This window comes from Epinephelus fuscoguttatus, linkage group LG5, assembly GCF_011397635.1.
Source record: "Epinephelus fuscoguttatus linkage group LG5, E.fuscoguttatus.final_Chr_v1".
Classification (NCBI taxonomy): domain Eukaryota; kingdom Metazoa; phylum Chordata; class Actinopteri; order Perciformes; family Serranidae; genus Epinephelus; species Epinephelus fuscoguttatus.
The window spans coordinates 39,713,392-39,736,939 of record NC_064756.1 but is presented as its reverse complement, the minus strand read 5'-3'; the positions used below and the strand labels follow the sequence as shown (position 1 = coordinate 39,736,939).

The following is a 23,548-nucleotide window of genomic DNA, read 5'->3' as shown; positions in this document are numbered from 1 at the left end:
AAACCTTCCCTCCCCCAAACCTTGCGCGGACCTCAATACAGGCGATTAGAAGGCGATTAAACTGATCTCCCGTGTAAACCCTCATTCGGAATGAATATTTCCCATGTAAACTACCTGGGAAGACTTTAATTCCGAATGATTTCATTCAGATTTATTTCATTCTGAATGAGAAGCCATCATGTAACCGCACCCTATGATAGACGTAGGCATTGGCAAGGTTACGTTAGATACACAGAAGAGGAGAGCGAGTGTAACATTACAACCAAGACAGTCAAATGCAACCCTGGAGTTTTAAAACTCAACCGGAGTCAGTGATGACTGATGAGTTTTAGAATAAGGTTACAGTGCTAACATTAGATAGTAGCATTAACGTTAGTAGTAAGTGGAAACGCACAAGGAAGATAAAGTTAATGTTTCAGAGGCTACGCCACAGTAGGCTAACGTTAGCCATTAACAACTGGATGCTGTATTGTCATATAAAACGTTATGAACTGAACTGAACTTCTTTATTCATCATTTTTATGCGCAGCACAAAAACGAAGACATTTCACATACCCCAAGCAAAAAGAAGCAAAACACACATCCTGAGAGCAGAACTGGGAGATCCTTTTCACATCACAGCACCATGAATTGTTTGTGTATTTTGCTAGACCACCACCATGGAGCTTACCAGATGATGCAGTCTCCCTGTCTGCTCTGTGTAGTGTTAGCCCCGTTAGCTCAACACCAGAGTCTGATATGTTACCACTCATCCATGTCTCAGTGAACACAAGGACGCAGCAGTCCCTCACTCCTCGGTGAGTGGATCTTGATAGTCGGATGTAATCCATTTCGTGTCCAGCGAGCGGACATTCGCCAGGAGGACACTGGCAACAGCTGGTTAGCCTAGAGCTAACCCCTCTGCACTTCCCCCACTTCAGCGTCTTGTCACAGCGCTGCCGGCGTCTCCCCATCGGGACAATTCCCCGCGAAACCACGGTCATCTCAGGGCTAGCTCGACGTAGCAGGCCAAGCTTGTTACACATCTTGAGCTCTCTTGGTTGTAGTGTTAGATCACTGCAGCAGTTTCTAATGTCTGTTAGAAACTTGCAGCTGTATTGCACTGAAGAATTTACTTCTTGTTGCACCTGTTGATAGTTTTTATCCACAAGCATCCCTGTTACTAGTTTATATCCACAAGCTTCCCTGTTAGTAGCCTATTTGTTGTCTCACAGAGTCGGGCGGGGTTGGGGGGTGGGTGGGGCAGATGCTACGCGAGCGGAAATGTCAGTCGGAGGCCTCCACATGGGGAACACAGACAGAACGCTCAGCCAATCATTGCATTCGGTCTCTAGAAAGGTAAATGTTGCTTTAAGTAAATAGTCATATAAAACATTGTGTTCATAAAGACGTGCCATTGTCATCTGAAGGCTTTGTTTCCGGTAATGGTTGGTGTATAAAACATTGGAATATTGGTCTAGAAAAGTGCAACAAGTGATTGTAACTAAGATTGTTTTTGCATTCTAAATTTGTAATGGTAGCATTACTGGCAGGAATGTATTGCCTTTCAACAGGACTGTTTTGTTTGGTCAGCAGGTGTGATTATGCCTCGACTAAACCAGTCTGCAGTACATGTAGGACACACAACTGGCAAAACTGTTTACAGCTGTTTTTATAAATCCCAGATGTTTATGTATAATGTAGATTTTATAGATCGTAAAAACTGTTTCCCAAGCCGTTGAGATTTGGCAATGCTGACATGACGTGACAAGGAAATTACTCATTTTCAAACCATGACTCATTGTGTATTCTCTTGTGTGTGTGTGTGTGTGTGTGTGTGTGTGTGTGTTGGTGTATCGAGGAGATCCTTCTTGTGTCAGTAAGATTGCCTGCATCAAACATGATGGTGAAGCTGAGCTGCGTTCACTATACTCGGTCTTTGTCTTTATCAGTTTATGTTCCATGTCAACACTTAGCAGCCTCCTGGGTCTTGATGGAGTTACCTAAAGTGATTCCCTACCCATTTGTTGCAGAGTGGATATTTGGATCATGGCCCGTCTCTCAGAAACCATCTCCACCATCCTCCTGAGATGACAAAACCAGCTCACTCTATTAATCATGCAGGAGACTATACCCGTACAGTGTAAAGATTCAATTGCAAAGTAAATGGATTAGAGGAAAGTGAATAGCCATATTGAGGTATAGAGTCAGACAGGAAACATAGGGATAAAGAGGCTGGACTGCAGATGGTAAACAGTCACGTGTGGGGAGAGAGCATGACCTGAAAAATCCAGCAACAGTCAGGAGGGATCAAAAGAAATAGCTTTTTGGTTTCAAAATATAAAAATTCCTTTTACTTTTTTCTGTTTTTTGTCTCTTCTATTACAGTGAAGTGAATATTTTTGGGTTTTGAACTTTTGGTCAGACAAAACAAGTAATTTGAAGACGACACTTTGTTATTTGGGGATTTTATAATCTGCTTTTTTTAAAAAATTATTTTATGACAATTGACATTCTGACAAAATGATTAATATAGAAACTAATTGACTGAATTATTATTAGTTGCAGGCCTACTGCGGATATACTATTTTTTTCAATCTTGTTCCATGCAAACATGCTATGTTTTTAAAAATCATTTAGTGAAAAGACCAAAATTACCCCAGGTTTTTCATACAATACATATTAGTAGCAAACTAAAAAACATAGTATGTATAAATGGAAGGAATTGGGCTGGAGCCTAATTATGAGGCAAAATAAAAATGTGTTTCGCCTGATGTTTGTCAGTCTGACCAAAGAAAGCTGTAAAGTTTGCTGTACCAATGCAGAATATTTTGTAAGTGGTGGTCGTTGACTGGATGGCCACATTCAAGTGACATCATTATATCTTTCAGCTCAATTAAAGAATTTAGTCATTACACACCTGGACCAGAGAAACTTGCTGGGTTTGCAGTAGCTTGACATTGTCGGACATCCAGTGTCAGCCCAAAGAGTTTCGGAGACACACGGGTATTTAATGTAAAATTGCTTCATTGACTGATTTTACTGGTTTTAGTTACTGGGTCTGTTTGTTTTAGAGAGGAAGAGACCTCTGTGGATTATTCAGCTCCAGGTAAAAACCTTGTGAGTGATGAATACTGAAGGAATTCTAACTTTAAAACAAGCTGATTGCCTAGGTATACGCTGAGCTATTGTTAGTGGCAGCTCAGCTAGCAGCGCCTCCTGATATCTGGCCACTGAAGAGCGTCAGAGAAACACTGATTTTTAAGATAAACTGCTTTATTCAGTGTTTTTATTATTTTTTTACGTATCGGGTCTTTGGGGTGGAGGGAGAGAAAACCTTTGCTGACGGTTATTCTCCCAGTAAAAACCATGTCAACAATGAATACTGGAGGGAGCCTGATCTGAAAATAAAAGGCAACGGTGGTTGTTTAACAGCGAGACAACAAGTCACATGATCCTACGCAACTTCATGATTCCATCAGTCTCTGTCTTTAGTTATTTTTTGAGAGACTCCTTGCAGCAGGAAGTTACATTGTGTGAGGAAGCCTCCCACTTTGGTAAAGTCCTTGTATTTTTATTTCACATGCCATGCTCTCAGGTATGTCATTTCGCTGGTGACATAACGCATAACTGGGATGTGGTTTTTGTTTTTTGTTTTTTTGAACAAAATAAAGTATAGCACAAAGGTCTGATATACACTTGATTGACAAAGCAGGCATTCCAATCATAAATGCTTTTGATCCAGTAACTCAAACTATGCTTAAAAAAATTTAACAATTAGGAAATGCACTCAGAATTATCCATGCACTGTGTAGTCTAAAATTCAGCCAGATATGTGCACATTTTTTTTAAAAAAAAATTTTAAAGGTATTTTTTGGGCATTTTTGCCTTTAATCGATAGGAAAGCTGAGTGTGAAAGGGGGAGAGAGAGAGAGGGAATGACATGCAGCAAAGGGCCACAGGCTGGAGTCGAACACGGGCCGCTGCGGCAACAGCCTTGTACATGGGGCGCCTGCTCTATCCACTAAGCAACCGATGCCCCAAGATATGTGCACATTTAAAGGAAAGAAAACATCCCAATTACAGTATGTAAGGAGGGACTAACAGGTTGCTATCAGTGTGCCCCATGGTTTGTTAGGTTGCTAACATTGCTGTCATAAACATCATCATATATCTGACATCAGATCCCTCCTGCTGGTCAGTGGTAAATTATGCTCATTCCATAAAACAAAAGATGTAGTCCAGCAGCACCAATCCCCTCGTTTGTTGAATATTTAATTTCAGACAATGAATAATTTACCTCAGTACGACATAATGTTAGATTCCTTTTAAAAATGGTCCAACACCCATGGCTGATAGTGTGAAAGGATGAGTGGAGTATTATTCATCTTTACTATTAACGACAGACACTTAGTCTAATTTAACTAACAAGAAGCCTGAGTTTCTCAAAAAACTAGTAACTGGGGACAATTTTATCAAACAGACTTTTTATAAATTCAGAAGCAGTGCCACTGTGAAGAACTCCAGATGTCATCTTTGGCAAGTTATGTTGACTCTCTAGCTTTCTTTTAAAGCTTAAAGGGATAGTGCACCCAAAAATGAAAATTCAGCCATTATCTACTCACCCATACGCCGATGGAGGCCCTGGTGAAGTTTTAGAGTTCTCACATCCCTTGCGGAGATCGGCGGGGGGAACGGGCAGCACACCTAATGGCTGACGGTGCCCCAGGCTAACGTCCAAGAACACAAAATTGAATCCACAAAGTATCTCCATACTGCTCATCCGTAGTGATCCAAGTGTGCTGCAGCCGCAACATAAAAAGTTGTTTCGAAAAACGTCATATGAACTCTGTTTTTAGCCTCACTGTAGCCTGTAGCTCTGACTGCTTCTCTGTGCTCTGCGTTCACGTGTTTCAAAGTCTTCAGACATGTTGGGCTGTCCTTTGCTAAAAGACTGTTTTGCAAATTATCTTTTAGCGACTGTGGCTACCGTTGTCTCCCCTGCGGTGCACGTGTCACGTGATGTAAACACGGGTGAGCAAAGCTCATGCTTGCGCTGGTCTCGCGCAGGCGCACACACGTGAACGCAGAGCACAGAGAAGCAGTGGAGATACTTTGTGGATTCAATTTTGTGTTCTTGGACGTTAGTCTGGGGCACTGTCAGCCATTAGGTGTGCTGTCCGCTCCGCCTGTCGATCTCCGCAAGGGATGTGAGGACTCTAAAACTTCACCAGGGCCTCCATCGGCATTTGGGTGAGTAGATGATGGCTGAATTTTCATTTTTGGGTGCACTATCCCTTTAATGACCTTGCACAGATCTCAAAATAGTTCCCCTTGGACCTATTCATTGGCATCAAACTGAATAACTGAGCTGAAGGAAGCTGCTCATTTCATATGTTGAGTTTGAGACAGGCTGGGCACGAATGGTTAATCATATGAAATGTGATGCATGTTGACAGAGGAATTAACTGATAGAGTGAAGGGTAATTTATTCAGCATATTTAACAGGGACCTTCTGAGACAGAGAGGCCAGGAAATGATCTTTAATATTGTCTCTTGATCAAATTACAGCATATTAGATCCTCACAGTGGACAGAACTGAGAGATGGACCGGTCTATTGCAAACTAGGCCATTTGGAGACAAGCTGAGCTAACGACGCTAATGCTCTGACTGATTACAGATGCTAATACCATGCAGTGAGGGGTGGTCACTAAACGGTGTTGAAAGTGTGTTAACTGTTGCATTTGGTTGTGCAAGGCTCAAAGGGAACTGTGTGCACATTTAGTACTGCTAATTACAGCAATTCAGAAACAGGGGGTGGGTCTGTAACACACGATATGAGCCAGCAAGAACTAACATAACTGTGATTTGTGAATTGCTGATAAGTTTACTAATTAAAGATAAGGTAGAACTTTTATATCCTGAGGGAAATCGTTGTGCATAAAATTAAATATAAGATAACAAGGTGCAGATCCAAAATATACACAGTGCCAAAGTTAAATACATAGTACAGATCAGAAACATAAGCAGGTTAACAGTAAGGAGCAGTCTTAATGGGTTATATATATAGTAATGTATGAGAAATGGCATATAGCTAAGAATGCAGTAGAGCTCACCTTCTAGATGAATGGTTGCATGGTTGGTCAATATGCTGTTGTTCAACTGACCAAAGTCTCGTTGGTCGGACAGTCACTGGTGTCACTTTAATAAAGCCGCGTGTCCACCAAAGCCTTACTTTACCCAGGTGGATATTAAAGTTGTTGTTCAGCACTTTTATTTGTCCTCTGTGATGGTTGGTCTTTGCGGTGTTTGTCCTGCCCCTTCTCCACTGTGATTGGATGGCTGGTGACAGTGATGAGCACAACAGCTAAATAATCACAGAAGACATTCAGTGTTGGATTTACCATTATGAATTCATTTTGATAAGTCTCCAAAAAGACACTACACCTTAAGGCTGGATTACAGAGCTTCTGGAAGGAATACAATCATGCCACAGTCATTATTAGAGGGGCAGGATGGCCAACATAATATTGTTGGCCATCCTGCCATAATATACGTTATGTTATATATGACACTGACCAACCCAAAGTTAACTTCCACAGTGTTCAGTATGTCAGATTTTTCTCATCAGTCTTGTTCAAAGCTCGGTAATGAGATGGACTCAAAAATACAGCTCAGGCGGAATAGCATTACAGTGCGCAGTTTATTTCAAAATAGTATCACATTGAAGATCACATTTGTTTTTCAATCGAGGCATTCCACTTGCCTGAACTCATTTGTCCCCAAGTGTTAATGTCGAGCCCTGTGACAAGAAAAAAAAACACTTTGATGGATTCACATTGCTGTCAGGTAGAGTGCAGTCAGTGCACTGTGGCGATGTTATTAATCTAGAATAAATTTTTTCCCCTTTGACCAATCTGTTGGTTGAAGATTAGGTCGAATTTCAGTCCACCAAGATTTTCTTTGGTTGATTACAGCCCTTGAATGTATAATCAAAAATCTAAAATACAGGTAAGTGTATATGGTTAATGAAATGCATTTTTCCAAGATATAAGAAACCTTGCTGCATAAAGTAACAGGTACATCATGTAGAAAAGATGTAACTGCTTGGTTGACTCACTTGGTGTTAAAACCTGGGAACCTCTGGGCATTGCAAATGAATGCTTCAACAACCCTCAAAACCTTCAAGTCACCCTTCACTCAAAAATGTGTTTGTCTTCTGTTTACATCCCCTAAAATGTCTGACCCTGACTAGAGGGGCAGTGTTTGTGCATTTCTCTAAAATCTGAGATTCAAACTTACTCCACACAAGATAGATTAGGTATGTCACTAATACGCAAGCCAGTCGCTGTCAAATACAGGAAACACACATTAACAGGGAAAGAAACTTTGACACTACACCGGCAAAGAAACCTGAAACCTCCAGAGCAGAGCAGACTATGTCAGTACAGAGAGCAGAGTTTGCATTAGCATTCTGAAAGTTCTGACGTGAAACAACATAACTAAATAAAAGATGCTAACTACACTTACCATTCAGTAGTTGCTGATGTTGGTGCACAGCAGATTCCTCATCTAAGCCTTGGTCTGAAACATGCATGGCAGAATCCTTCTGATGTGTCCTTTCAGCCCTACTGATGCACATTGTTACTGGTCTACCTGTTACCGGTCTAGCCCTAGTTACACCGTGCCAGCGCTGGGGAAGGCTGAAATCAAAACCTACCACAATCAAGAGAAAGAGTAGATCTGCTTTCAGCCCCTTCTCAGAGTTTTCATGTAGAAAAAACATGTTAAATTAAGTCTTAATAAATTAGTTTGTATTTTTACTTAATTTAAACTGTGTCTGGAGGAGAAGTTGAACCAATCCAAAAACTGATCAAGTGACAAACTATTTCAAATCACAGCTGAAATCAATATTTTTCTGTGTCTTGCCAGGGTGGAGAGGTCCACAGACCAGGTCATCAAGCCTGTCAATGTGGAGGCCTTGTCCAAGTGGGTGGGGAAGATCCCAGCTGATGTTGTGAGGGACATGGCTGTCATCGCCCCCATGCTGTCCAGACTGGGCTACGACCCCCATGCCAACCCTCCCAACTATGGCCGGCCTGACCCCAAAGTCCTAGACAACACCAGAAGGGTGAGTACTGGCAGGCTTTTACCTATGATCATAATTGAATAAGTTACTCTTTGGAATAACTAACCGAAGAGTCCGTTTTTTGAAAAGGAATACTTTAACAGTTTTGGGAAATACGCTTATTTGCTTTTATACGGGAAGTTGGACGAGAAGATTGATAGCACTCTCATAAGAGTGCTATCAATCTTCTTGTTGAACTCCCAGCAAGATGGCGAACAAGCATAATAACCAAAATGCCAGACACTGCTCTTATTTTGAATTGGAGCCCATTTACTGTGAATAAAATATACTTGATATATATTTTTTCCAAAGTATAGTGTATTATTCAGGCAGTACTAAGTATTGTGCTCTCCACGGTGATTTTCAGCCTGCACTGAAATACATGGAAGCTAGTGCCTCTCTAGAAAGTGAGGTACTAACAGTATACTGATGGGTTAACAAGAAATGCACTTGCAGTGAACTTCCAGTAACAGGACACCTATAACTACAGGTTGTGTAACTTATTTGCGAGTCAGTTGAGCAGAAATGCAACTTGGACGTTTTTTTGACTTTTACACAAGATCCCAGAGGAACAGTGTCTCATCAAAAAACCCTCAATATAAAGAGGATTCATCCACTTTACATATCAAAGTCTATGTACAGTGCTTGTCATGAGGAGTGCTACTCGCCCTGTGAAAACAATTGTAAATCATCTTCTGTGGCTAACCCTGATGATGTAATAGTGATGTCAGTAGGGTTATCTCAGCTTGGGTTTGGACCCTGCAAATATACACAAATCCAGCAACTGCTTTGTGTGTTTCCCGCCATCTTGCAGCGTCGCCATTACTGCAGTGGCAAGTCATATTGCTGCTGCCTGCTGACAACCAGAGCAGTAAGGGTTCTTGATTTTCTAAATCATCCCCGAAATTGATGACAAACTTCAGCATAACATGAAAAGATCTTGACGGTCTGCCAAATACATGGTTACAGTATAACAGTTAAGTTATCCGTGGTTAAAAAGATGACTCCCACTAAACGTAGAGCTGCCAGTGTTCTGTCAATTTATGCTGCCTTGTTGAAAAATGCCAATGTAGCTCAAATAGATTGCAGGTTCTCCTCTAGTCCTCTAGACAGTGTAACATTAGCCCAAAATACATTAGCTACATTAGCTAAGCACTGTTACCTAAGCTGATGTTCCACAATCATTCTTTGTCCAAAGTTGAAGTTTGCCACTATTGTTGGAGCAGCTGAGAACTGTAAGGGTTCTTCCTGATGTTGTCAAAAGTACCATAATAGAGAGCATAAAAGTAATAGTAGAGATTATACACTTCTTAACACAGCTTGCATTCAAACATGCCTGTACTTCTGAGTATTGCAGCAACTTTACATTATATGACATCCATTAAGCTGATATTTTGTCCAAGTAACTTACATTTTTTCCCTGAAAACATGCGTACATTTCGTCTCTACTAGTTAAACCACCACCCTTAAGATTAATGGCTGACCCGCTCTTAACATTACATAAACTTTGTGCATGTGCATGAGCATGGTCCTCTTTACTTTAGTGATGATGTCCTTGCCAGACATCAAACCCTTGGCTATTTTTGGAGCAGAATATGTTTTATTAAATCCTTTTCCTCAAGCTGGGCTATCAGGTGACATGCTCTGCAGCTCCTGTCTTTGGGTTGCATACTGTATGTCTGAGCTAAAAGACACAATTCTCTGTTTTATTTTTACCTCTCAAGGTCTGCGGGGGCCGAGGTTTCAATGTCCTCCTGGTGCTTAGATACTCAGTTTCTCAATGTGTGGAAATGGGCAATAAAAGAGGTGCTAACATCAGTAACACTAATTTGGAGACATTGGTAAATTAGTGTAAATCATCAGGACCATGGGGAAGGATATGACTTCATATTGTACACTGAGCCTGGAAACATTAGCTGAGGATCCTTGAAAAGAGCATCTGTAATTTCCATTTGTATGAAATTCCCGCATGTGATGACTGTATGGTAAATGTTTAGATGTCAACTGCTGGTGAACTGAAACAGTTCTGTATTATGGTCATTGCCGATATGAAAACAAGATTGAAAAATTGTGAACTGTTTAAGTGTTGTTTACAGTTGTATAAGCAGTTTAGTGGTGAAACAGACTGAAGAATGTCTGTTCATTGACTGTTAGCATGTTTTCCAAGTTTGACTTCTCCTCAGTTTGACTGCAGTCCAAACATTTCTGCTTCCAAGCATAAAGGCTGGAACTCTTTCCACATGTCTGGGTATTTTCCTAAAACATCTCGTCTTTCTAGCCATAGTGCCTATTATCCATATCATCATAATATTGATTCATTCTTATATTTCCAAGAAAACCTGAGACATAAAATGCAAGTGTACCAGAGAGAACTGAAGTATTTTTCTGGGGGAAATCAGGGTACAAAATATGCACCATTCACTGGCCAAATGCTCTTAAAATATTCATGTGGCTGTTAATGCAGATTTGCTTCACACACCAGCCACAAAGACAACAGTAATATATTGAGTGACTGGTAAAATATAAACATTCACGAACCATTTGGCCCATGGACAGAAAAGTTCATTTTGCACCTGAATCCTGGTGTCTAACCATTTTATGTAAAAGTTTACTATGAAGTTAAGCTGTTACGTGTCAAAGTAGCACAAATGGCTTAATGGTTGCTCTGCTCTATTAAAGTCTCTAAATTATATGGCCAAAAGTAAGTGGAAGTGGTTTGGGCTAGGCCCAACTTTTGGAAAGATCCCTTACTGTTTCAAAATCACCATATAGAATAGCCTTACTGATGCTGATATTAAAGTTTAAGAGTCAAAAATACTAAGTATATCGTAGTGCTAGCAGCTCTGTGCTGCTGTACTTGGGCACAGTGGTGCATTGAGCTTAATACAAAATTAATAGAAATGTACAAATTACAAAAAACGTATTTACAAGCAAACATAACAAATGAATCAATTAAGTGTTGCGAGTCTTTGTAAATTAGAGTCCTTTTCAAATGTTTTTATATAACGATAATGTAGATGTTGATTTTAGAGATGGAAGTAGGTCGTTCCAAAGAGATGGTCCTCTGTTTTTCAGTGAATATTGATTCAGGGAAGTTCGACAATACTTAAGATAAAAGTCCTTAGAGTGTCTTGTGGAATATAAGTGAATGTCTAATGAGGACTTGGAAAAGTTGGGAAAACGCTGGGCAAGTCAAGAGTTGGATGTCCATATGCATACATGAATATGCAAGTCTGGTATATTTTCATATTAAAAATTGATAGAAGTTGATATTTTCGAATAAGAGGTGGAGATGAGTCGCATCTTTTAGCAAAGGTAATCAATCTCAAATGTTTCTTTTGAATTATAAAAATCTTTTTAAGATAAGTGGGATGTGGCAGCCCAACCACGCCCGTAAAGTATACCCCCGCACCCCCCTCAAGGCGGGGGGGCTTCAGAGTCCAAGGTTTTTTTTTTTACCTTAAGGGGGAACGTGTTTCCGTTACGGCACTGGGCCCAACAGTATTACAGTACATAATGTGAGGATAAACTAAGCTGTAATAACAAGTTAAAATATAGGAATGATTCCAGTGGAGTGGTCAGACTTACACTGCCATCCTGAAGAACCAGAGGATCAGTGGCTGTTATAGTAGCACATTAATACCCATAGCTGTAAGACAACTTTGGTTTAGTGTTGAGGTGGCCACTCACTTTTTTGCCATATAGCCTAAAATGCTTAATCACTTTAGCTTTGATACTGGAATATTTGAACAATGTCAGTGTCAAACTATGACTGCATTAAAAGAATGCAGTAGGTAGTTGTTAGTCTTGCTTTCCATTTTCACAGTTGTCTCTGATCACACATGTACTGTACAAACACACAGTACGATGGTGAGGGCAAAGTAGAGGTACACAAATAAGTGGGTCTGTGTTCTTGTTAAAGCTAGTATTTCTCTGTCTAAACCATAGTCTGTAAAAGAGTAATGGACGTAGCCACCGTGACTCCATCCATGGGTTTATGGACTCCTACTTTGAAGCCTCGAGTTTTGCACTTTGGTTGTCGCCATCTTGGATTTTCGGAGCCAGAAGTGACCATGTTTGGTAGAGAGGGAGGAGCGCTCAACTGAAATGCATCAGTGTGATGGCGTAAGTCACAGTGACTGAAGCCAGTTATCTCATCAGTGTTTGTGCCATATGTGTGTTTAGTGGTGTGTGTTTCTGTGTCACAGACAGGAGGTCCTCTCTTAGCCTGTGATTTATCATGCAGCAGTGATGTTTCAGCAAAGCATCAAGACTTTTTCCTGCTACTTGCTATTCCAGTGGGAAGTGTGTCACTGGCCACAGAGAGCAGTGACTTGTACTTTACATCAGCACAACTACTCAACACCCAAGGGCGGGAATCTGCACACTCAGTCAAGCCGAAATATCCAAGACAGACTGTTCACTGTGAGAGGAGGGGGTGTAGCAGTAAACGGGCATTTGAAAAGCTTTCTGTATAAAAGAGCATCAGCCATATCAGACTGACTTTGTAAATATGATTATATTGTTATCTCATTTCTGCTTTCTGGTGTAAATATAACAGTGTGTGTTGGACTGTTTGATGTCTTCAGAGTGATGATTTTATACTAGATGTTACTCAGTGGGTTGTGTGGTTTGATTTTCTCTTTGTGGAAAAGTTGAGAGCCATTCCGATAGTGCTTGGTGGGTTTGTCTTTAATCCAGTTTGTAGTTGTAGCCAATATACTTTTCTGAAGCATTTGGATTGCTTTTCCATTTGTCGGAATGGGAACCAAAAAAGGGGAGTGAGGACGCGAAGAAAGACTGAATTTGGTGCAATTCGTCATGTTGTCAAGACAGTTATGAGTCCATTGGAAAACATTTGCAATGTGTGGGACTTTTTTGGGGGGGGGGGGGTTGGGTATTGGTTGGAAGAATGTGTCTGACCACAAACAGAGATGGAAACTACAGACAGGTGACTAAGTGGCAAAGTACCTCTTTCCATGCTCGTCCTGAGATTTAAACTTTAAAGGGGAAAGTAATTTTCTTCTTACACTAACTGATGTGACGCTTGACCCAAATCATCCACTCGACCAGTACAACCTCCTCACCCCTTTCCTTCAGGACGCTGGTATAGACTACCCATGTGCTGAAAGAATTGTTTTAGCAAGACTTGTGTTCCTACAGCCACACAAGCTCTAAATAAGTAACCTCCTATTCATTTCACAAGAAATGGAGTCTGCGGTGTGCAGAATGCTAATCCATATCTTTGTCTCTTTTGTATAAATTCTGCAGTATTCTGTATGACACACCTGTTTGTGTTATGCACTCTATATAGCCTCTTTCGCACTGGACAAAAAACCCACTAACACCAGCTAACATCTGGCTTTTGTATTTAATGGGAAAGGTGACAATCAAAATTCATTCCTGAGACAAATGACTCTGCAAGCACATGTTTTTGTCAGCTCCAGCTCCGATCGCTTCAAGTTGGAAATGATGGATATATGACACGGGTTGGCGCACAAATTTTCACCTCTTTTCCAGTGCAAGGCAGTGAGGCACTGTCAAAAAATACTGTCCGTCTCCATTCAAGCAGTGCTCAAACATCATTCAAAATTATTTGAAGTTTGAAAGAGACTGAATAAGTAAGTGATATAAAAAGGAAGTAAACACCATTACATTTTCACTGGCCGCCTTACTGCTTTCTGCTGTTTACTAACCTGTTTTCCAGCGCATTCCTGAAACCAAACATGACATACCAGTAGAAAAGAAACAGAAGGGCATACTCACCTTCCACAGAGCAGTTTACATTGGGGCGGCAGTAGCTCTTGGTTTGGGAACCGGAGGGTCGCCTGTTTGTGTCCCCATCCGGACCAAATATGGAGCGTGGACTGGTGGCTGGAGAGGTGCCAGTTCACCTCCTGGGCACTGCCAAGGTGCCCTTGAGCATAAAAAAAGATTCTATCACCTGTGTTTAAAAAACCTGCATATGCACCAATTTTGGTGGTAAAATTATATACGTTTCGTGTTTGTGCCATGTATGCACCTACTGTGAAAAAGAATTTCCTCCTTGAGGACAAATAAGCTATCTATGTAGGTGAGTTTACTGTTCATACTCATGCGAATATGTTGGCCTTCTAATTCAAAGCTATCAGTGTCATCATAACTTCTTTTTAACAACATGACTAAATTACACAACATTCATCATCAGTTATATTCAATACATTGCTAAATATTCATTGCTGTACGGTATTGATAAAATTAATAATGATGCATCCCATAGCCAATGCGTCCCAGGAGCTGCCAAGCATGATATAGGCATGAAGACAACTTGTGAGAAATTTCATCAAAAAAGTATATCAGTTTATGACTTGCAGCTTTCTGAATACTGAATAACTCATTTAAAAAATGGTTGTGAACTTGTTCCTTCTGGTAAAAGTTGGATTGTTGAACTATGAATAGTGAAAATGGTGCTCATTCTGTCATTCTGAGACACAAATGTGAAAACCTAACAGGGTCCGACGTTAACGTTTTTTCCTACTTGCCCTGCCGGGTAAGTACTTCTCAAATCTACTTGCCCCATCTAAATTCTTACTTACCCTGCCGAAGAGGTTCTTTTTCTGGCTGTGTAGTGAATATTTTCGCTCATGACTTATATCTTACGTCAGCAGAGACGCTCAGCCAATGGAGGCAGCAGCACATAAAAAAGCAGCACACTGCAAATGGCCCCTCCGAGGACAGAAACAGGAGAGGAAATACACGATTACAGGCCTGGAGTTAAGATATTTTTAGGGCAAGGCCACTTTGGCCTTTGATAAATACAAATTTATTGGGGCATCACAGCCAAAATGTGGGGCACCAAGGCCAAAACCAATGGCGCAATAACAATATGTGCTAACTACATTGAATGAAGACAAAACAATATATGTGTTGAAAAACAGTACTGAGTTTATTAAAACTGGGTGTGCATGACTGGGGATATATCTCGTTTCTTGTTGTTTTGATTCATGTCCCTTATTTTTTAAGTCTTTGAAATCTCTTTATTCTTTTGTTATCTCCTAGTTATTCTTTATTGTCCTTTCTCAGCACATCACATACATTTGACCCCTCTGCATTTGACCCATCCTACTGTATACACTGGGAGCAGTGGGCAGCCGCAGTGCAGCGTCCGGGGACCAACTCCAGTTCTTTTGCCAATGCCAGTGGTCAGGGTCACTGACAGGAGTATTCACCAAACATAGCCTACATATCTGTAATTATATAATTATTTATATGTCTCTATGGATATTTTTACATAAATCCCCAATATTTAATTTGCCTTTAAAAAAATCCTCTTCCTTCATTTAATTTGACAATGTTTATTGTATTGTATTATATGTATTAATTCTCTACAGGATCTTGTATGTTCTTTAATGTGTTCAATTTATTAAAAGAAAAAAACAAAACAAAAAAAAAAAACATTTTGGTGAACCCTGCAGCAAAGTGAGCCCTCTTCTTCAGAGAGGATCTTTGCCTCCCAGTTTGTTCCTGGCGGCAGAGCAGCGTGAACCGTCTTTCTTCACAAGGATCTTTGTCCCATGAGAGCAGGCAGCTGTTCTCCGTGTCCGCATTTAAAACAACTTTCGTTAGCGATTTGACAGTCACTAGAAGCACATTATGACCCTTTGTAAAAGTTTCTGTGTGGTACCTGTGTTGTACATGAGCTAGCGTTAGCGGGTAAGGACTGAGAGGCTGTCCGGTATGTGTGAGTGTCCGAGTTGGTGCTGCTTGCCTGATCGGGCATGTCTGCACAGTGTCTGCTGGCCCGCCGGCTATTTTTACTTGCCCCAGGCATTCGGGCAACCATTAATGTCAGACCCTGCCTAATATTTGCTGTTGATTTTTTTTATATGTCTACAGTTGTTTTTACTAAAATTGGAGCGTTCAATGGAGATTTTATTCTCAAGTAAAGTCCTCAGTAGAATTGCCTGAGTGGTGACAAGGTTAAAACCTCTGCTCAAGTGTCAGAGAAACTGCCAGACTTGATTCTGGGAAGACAGGTTTTCATACTGGCTAGATGAAATAGTCCAACATTTTATGAGTATTTGTTGGCTTGTTTTCCATCAGTTCCAGAATCCATTAAGAAATATATCTGTTTCATCTCAGTGTATTCAGCACAGAGATGAGTCATGGGCATGTTAAACCTAGCTTAGCACTAAGACTGAATGGAAACCCTGTCAAAAACACTTTTGACAAACATGCACCCATGCAGTGTTTACAGAGGAATAATGACAAGGCCAGGTGTATAAACATTTCCCACACATAAAGTTATACTCCAGTGGAAAACCTTGCCACCTTGGTAGAACTGTGCTAACAGTCTAAAGACTGTTGAAGCAGATGGAAGTATTGGTGTGCAACAAAGGTTATTAGGACCTAAAGGCAGTTTACCCAGTGTCACAAAGTAGTGATTGAGTTTAGAACTGAACCATGTGAAGGCACAACTTTGAAAATGTGTATGTATATTTTCTGTGTGCACATAGATTTAGTTGTGGATCTACGTAGAGCTTTACGCATCTAGCCCCATGACTTTTGAGATTGTAGAGACATTGCAAACAGCTGTTGTTGATCAATAGCTCCATTGTGTTGAAGTAAAAAAAAACCCACAATGTGTCATTGTAAGAGGTGTACAAAGAAGCACATTTTCCAAAAAGTTACTTTAAAGGTGAGCCTACACACTGCATGTTACCAATTTCCTTTCAAGGCTTCCATCTGTCAGTGTGCTGGTCAGATATCAAATCCTCATGCTGTTCCATCTGTGTTATCACCATGTTGTGCATGTTAATGCATTTCAAATGTGCCTGTGGTCCTGTTTACATACTTTGGATGCAGTAAAGATCCATGTCTGTGTGTGCTGCTTCTTCTTCCGCCTCTGCTTTTTGAAATAGTTAACACTACGCATCAGACGTACGCGTCCTGATGACAACATGTGTGTGCTGAAGCTCTGATTCATGCTGTGTACATCTGCAGGTTATTAATGTGATTCCCCTGCATCAAACCCAGCTGCAGGGTTTATATTATTGTTTGCTTGCCCCCCCCTTTCTGGGCAGGAGTTCCTGCATACAGAGGGGGATCTCCTACTAGCCAGGGCCAAGTGAACAAAGTTTCTCACAGGGCTCTGTGGTCAGTCTGCTTATACATGTTAGAATACAACATTCGCAGAGCTTTATAATCTGGTTTAACTCATCAGCTCATCTGCATTTTGGCCTGTTGTTTATCTTGAGCCTCATGGGATCATTTACCTCCGTAGTTTTTGAGGACTGGCCAGAATGTATCTGTAGCATCAAGTATTACAAACTTTCAGTTATCAGAAGTTGGCACATTTTACTCTGTTGAGGTATGTCAGAATTTAAAGCTGCTTTACTTGATTGTATTGTTTTGTTTGTTTGTTTTTTGTCCATTTGGGGGCAGCAGAATAAACTGAAACACAACAATGACATATTGTCATGTATTCAAGTTCAACATGTTGCCTACATTATTTTCACACCCAGCAGATGCAGAGCAACATTAGCATTCATTTGGAGTCATGGAGTCAGTTTTTTTTCTTTCGTGGCTAAATGCTCCTCCATGTTCACTCGCTAGTAGCTTTACTTGCTAGTAACTCTATCTGGCATGCATTTGGTGTTTGGCAGGCAGCTTTAAGTTGGTTTATCAGATTTCTGTTGGTTAAAACAACTGCCTGCTGCTGAGACAAGGCTGAGAGCAGAGTTGAGGGCTAGAAAATCGAAACAATGATCCAAATAGTCTAAAAAGTTTTACTGATTTGTGATTCTCTGTGAGCTCATCACTACAAGTAACTACCCTTACATAACACATACTCATTTGATCCATTGTCAATGTAAAAAACAAGTAATAAGTTAATGTAATAGGTTAAGGTTTCTTTTTTATGGCTGCCTGTGTCAACCCTTTAAAAATGGCTCTCCCACATATGGCCGCTGGCGATCGTTGTTTGCATGATTTTTTTTATATCTAAAATAAGAACAATAATAGCTAGAGCATTCATTTTTTAGCAGCAGAAAGTTAAAGCCTCTGTTTTCAGAGTCATCATGTCATGATGATGACATGGTCATACCTTACCTTGTGTGCATTCAAACGTGGTATTTCACCATACTTATGCCTGTATTTCCCTCTAATGGCCGAGGGAGATCTCCGTTTCCATAATCCTAGATGTAAATTGATCTAAACTGAAAACCATAATAGATAAAGCATTCATTTTTTTGGAGCAGAAAGGTAAGGTTTCTGTTGTCCCCATCATCCAATGTTATCTTACCATATGTGTGGTGCAAACGTGGTCTTTCGTAGTAATTATGCAGGAGATGGTTGTTTGCATAATCCTGTATATGAATCTGAAATAAAAACTATAAAAGCAAGAATATTCATTTGCTGCAGAAAATTTAATGTCATATCATGCCACACAAAAGCTCCCAGTGGCACCAGAAGAACAATGAACCTCCTTTTACTCTATATCTCAAAATTTAAATAATGTACATAGTACAAAGAGCATATGGCGTAAGAAATATTTTCTTTATGTTTCTGCTTTTAAAAATATTTTGGATCAGTATGTTTTGTGTTGGGGCGGCACGGTGGTGTGGTGGTTAGCACTGTTGCCTCACAGCAAGAGGGTTCCTGGTTCGATCCCAGGTGTGGGAGCCCTTCTGTGCAGAGTTTGCATGTTCTCCCCGTGTCAATGTGAGTTTTCTCCAGGTACTGCAGCTTCCTCCCACAGTCCAAAGACATGCATGATTGGGGACTAGGTTAATTGGTGACTCTAAATTGTCCATAGATGTGAATGTGAGTGTGAATGGTTGTCTGTCTCTACATGTCAGCCCTGCGATAGTCTGGCGACCTGTCCAGGGTGTACCCTGCCTTTCACCCAATGTCAGCTGGGATAGGCTCCAGCCCCCCCGCGACCCTCAAGAGGATGAAGCGGCTAGAAAATAGATGGATGTTTTGTGTTTTTATGTTGCAAAATGTAGCTTTTTGATTTTTCTCTGCACACAGGGGATCTTACTACATTCAAGCCCCGTGCTGCATTGCATAAGACATCTGGCAACCAGCCCTGAACTAAACCACTGTGTATGATGAAGCCACATGTGGAAATGCTCTCTCTGCTGTCTTGAATTTTCACCCAGCCCCATCCAAATATTTACCGTCTCTCTCATCTTTTCTTCAGCCCTGATTTCACCACAGAATGTGCAGCCTGAGCAGAGGAATAGTTTGGAAGCAGCCATTGAAAAGACTATTTGTATTGTGGAGATGGGGGGATCTGGATGGTTAAGGAAGCTTGACATGTTGAGAGCAGCCTTATCTTGATGATGCTTTGTTGATTTTTACTGTGAGTGAAGACCAGTCCCGAACATAATCCTTCTAAGCAGTTTGGGCCCTGTGGCTAAAGCAGCTAACAGAGTCAATGCATATCTACCTAAACCCCCTGTGTTTATATTGATTGAACCCAAAAAGGTCCCAGATTCGTAGACATGCAAAGGTAAAGAAGAGGCCTAGACTGCAGAAAAAAAAGACAAAAAGGTTTGTTTGTGTTTTTGTTCATTGTAGTTTAATGCACTTTTTATGTTGCTTACATATGAAGGGTATTGATAGCTATCAGTGTTCAAGGAGTTGAGTCTATTGTGCCTGTAACACGGTAATATAGTGTCTCATCTTGGGTGGGCTTCAGGCCTCAAATATGTCAGTACCAGTTAAGTTAAATGGGGTCGGGTCTGATAGATTCAGGAAACAGCCTCAGTTTTAGATCACTATAACAGAATATGTAGCTAAGAAAATTCTGAAAGAACAAATTGCATTCATAAATGACTTAAAATGTCAACGCCTGGTCTTGTGCTGTTTGTTGAGGCTTCATCTCTGAATGCTGGTCAGTGGAGGTTGTTCCAACTTGCTGTAAATGAGGCTTGTCGGGCCTGGCTCTTGAAGCCACAATCGATAGCTTTTAAGTGGCTTTGCAGTTGTTCTGATCCCTGGTGAGAAATGGATATTGGGATCAATAAGTTCTCAGTTTCTCTACAGCAACAATAATAAGATGAGTTAGTGAGGAATGAGAAACGAATGTCTGTAGAGTGTCTCATCAAGTGTGTTGGGCTTCAGGTCTGCGTCTGGACCTTTTCCTTCATATTGACGCAAGGACAGTTATGATGTGCAGGTTTATCACATCCCATTGATCCCAGGCCATTGTCAGCTCTTGGACATCGTGGAGCTCTTTGGCTCTTAGACTTCGACAGAGGCAAAAAGAAGGTGGCTGAAAGATTTATTAATGAGGACCTTGCATGAAGTGTGTATTGATCGATGTGTCTAGATCAAAAGTTGAAATGAGTTTGTGTTTGTCAGATCTTTTTTTTTTTTTTTTTTTTTAAAGATATTTTTTGGGCATTTTTTGCCTTTAATGGACAGGACAGTTAAGTGTGAGGGGGGAGAGAGAGGGGGAGTGACATGCAGCAAAGGGCCACAGGCTGGACTCAAACCGCTGCGGCAACAGCCTTGTACATGGGGTGCCTGCTCTACCACTAAGCCACCGACGCCCCATGTTTGTCAGATCTACTCATTGTAAAAGTACGAACATCCTCTCTTATTGTGGCCAGATATCTTATTCAAGACTTTGGTTTTGATTTGTGTTCTTAGGGTCTTGCTGAACTTACCCTGACCATTTGTACAGTCAGTCACATATGAGTGTGCTCAAATAGTTTTCTGTAGCTGCACAGATAAAGCTTAAGTCCTATGAGTGCCTAAACAAAGTGCTTTTTGGATCATTTTGGATCATCTAACAGCGTCTGAAACCTGGTAGAAACAGGTGGAAACTCACTCGGCTCAGGACGCCATCACTTCACTATATCTTTACTCAGCAAATAGTAGTTTGCTGCTATATTAATGCTCTGAATGTTGCATACAGAACCTTTAAAGTAAGGCAGTGATTGAACCTCTCTATCAAGGAACCCTTTTTCTGTTCCTCACACAGCTACTTCCATTACATTTTGTATTGCTAACAGAGTGCAACACCATGAATGACGAGAAGCTCTTCTACACGGTGTACTGCTATCTCCATTTGCATAGTTAATTTTGTTGAGAGGTACAAAGGACACCTTTGCCTTTGGACACACAGGATGACATGTTTTAAAAAGTAGATTAGATTAGTTTATTTGTCCTATTAGGAAAATTTTCTTCACGCTTCCATACATCTTGAGTGCCAACCCAACATATACACATACCCCACAGATACAACATACAGACAGCAAACGGTATGGTGCTGTGAACTGCTCTTTGCCTTTAGCTCACCAAAAGGTCTTGTATCATCAGTCTAGTTATCAATACCTGTTTTATGCTAGGTGTTGTTTGACCATTTACAATACTAGTGCCAATAGCTTTCGTACACACAAGAAGGATACTTTGAAACCTTACTTTGAAAAGTATAACTATGTTTTCTCACAAAACCTTTTTCATATGTCATTTAGCGAAAAAAGTTCTCTAAAAAAAAGGCTTCTCTTTGTGGAAGTTACTGTAAGAGTCATTCTAATAGTGCTTGATGGGGTTGTCTCAATCAAGTTTGAAGTTGTAGCCAATATACATTTCTGAATCATCTGAATAGCAATTCCATTTGATTGTTTCTCACAAATGTTGATTGTTGACCAAAAGCAAAAAGTAGCTGTAAACGAACTTTGCCAAAAAAAAGAATTTTGATTTTAAACAAAGAACCATATGATCAAAGGTTAAGGTAACACTAAGGCTGTACCTAAATTATGCCAGTCAAATCAGATTTGGTTGTTCAATATGAATATTCAACTATTTGGTCCTTTTTTTCCCCATATAGAATTTGAGAGTTTGGATAGGGCTCAGCAGGATGTTCAGTGTGACAGAAAACAACTGCTCAACTTGAAGCAATCTCAATCAACTGAGGAGTCTCCGACTGACATTCAGTCCTGACTTTTAGTGCTCGATGATTTTTGATACTTTTTAGCTACATATACATCTCTGTTAAAAAAAAAAAAAAATCAACTTAGATTTTATTCTAGACCTGATATAAAGGTCCAGTATGAAGGATTTAGGGGCATCTATTGGCAGAAATTGTATATATATTCATACTATGTTTTCAGTAGTTTATAATGAACTGAAACAAAGAATTGTCGTGCTTTTGTTGCCTGGGTTCTCGCATCAGTCACCATAATTCTATATACTAGGCACACAGGATCAGTTTTATCTATCCTATATGCCACAAAACCTGACACATTAGACCTGATGTAGGGTCAGTCCAAGGAGTTTTAACAGTTGAAGTGTATTAACACCCCCTGGCAAAAGGAAATGAAAATCATAAAGCATCCTATGATGTTTTCCTCCCGAAAAAAAATCCACACAGACTGACATTTGAAAACAGTGCAATATGACTTTGTATCATCAAAATCTCAGTCAAGTCACAGCCTTAGTCACGGCCAGTCTCCTGAGGAGTATCAATGTGCACTTCAGATAGAAGCATTTTGTTTGAGGAAACAATATCCCTTGAAACCTTCCACCCTAGACCGCTGTGCAGCTGAAACATTCTCCCCTGCCGATCATGGCGCGGCACTGGCAGCTTTTCAGACGCACTGGGCTGTTTGCGCATTTAACCCCCCGGGACTGGGGCTTAGTCACAGGGAGCTCTGGCCATAATACTGAGGCTGAACCACCGCAGGATTTAGTTTGGCACTTCCAAGTTGGACTGACCTGCTGCTTGTACCAGCAGGCACCTTGGCTGACCCAACTGTGCTGGTCCCTCCCAGGCTGGGCTCTGCTGAGGCATGCTGTGGCAGGTTTTCAGGGTTTCTGCTCACCTACAGAGATGTCTGGGGAATTTGGATCCTTACACTTCAGTGGCTAGGGTTGGGAGTTGGAATATTTCAGGCAAATTGGCTTATTTTATCAAGGAATTTTTTGTTTTGGACATTTCATAGAATGATTGAATTATCAAAAACAAAAACAAAAATCAATTTGACAACACAACTTAACACAAGGTGTACTTACTAGCTTTTTATGTAGCTACAGATACAGAATCACTCCAACACTTGGTGTTCATCAGTGGAGGGAGTTTGACCAGTTTGATCAGCAAACACCTTAAGTTTAGTAGAGTTGAGTCAACGTTATTGCCATTACAACAGAAGTTTTTAGGGATTGCGTAGATGTAAACATGGCAAACACAAACATAAAATGCACAAATTACCATGAATAAACAATACAAAAACAATAATCTAAAAATATAATGTTGGGGGAACCTCCTCCCAGAGGGTATTTGATCACAAATGGTAATAACTTGGTGGTAATGGTAATAGTAATGTTGGATTTCTAAACTTTCTGTCTGTAATGCATTCATTTTAGCAGTAGTCAGACTACTGATAAAGTCAGCTCATTCTCTACAACTGGTGCAAAACTATAAGCTCTCCTTAAAACTCCTCATT

General features: G+C 40.5%; 1 protein-coding gene across 2 annotated transcripts in view; it reads left to right on the top strand.

Annotated features, from left to right (window-relative positions):
* Nucleotides 1–23,548, top strand: part of tpst1 (tyrosylprotein sulfotransferase 1) — a 75,657-nt gene that overhangs the window by 39,904 nt on the left and 12,205 nt on the right. For both annotated transcript variants that reach the window (XM_049575665.1, XM_049575664.1), the window contains exon 3: nt 7,913–8,111. In XM_049575665.1, the coding sequence (XP_049431622.1) occupies nt 7,913–8,111 (199 nt within the window). The remainder of the gene's footprint in view (nt 1–7,912; nt 8,112–23,548) is intronic.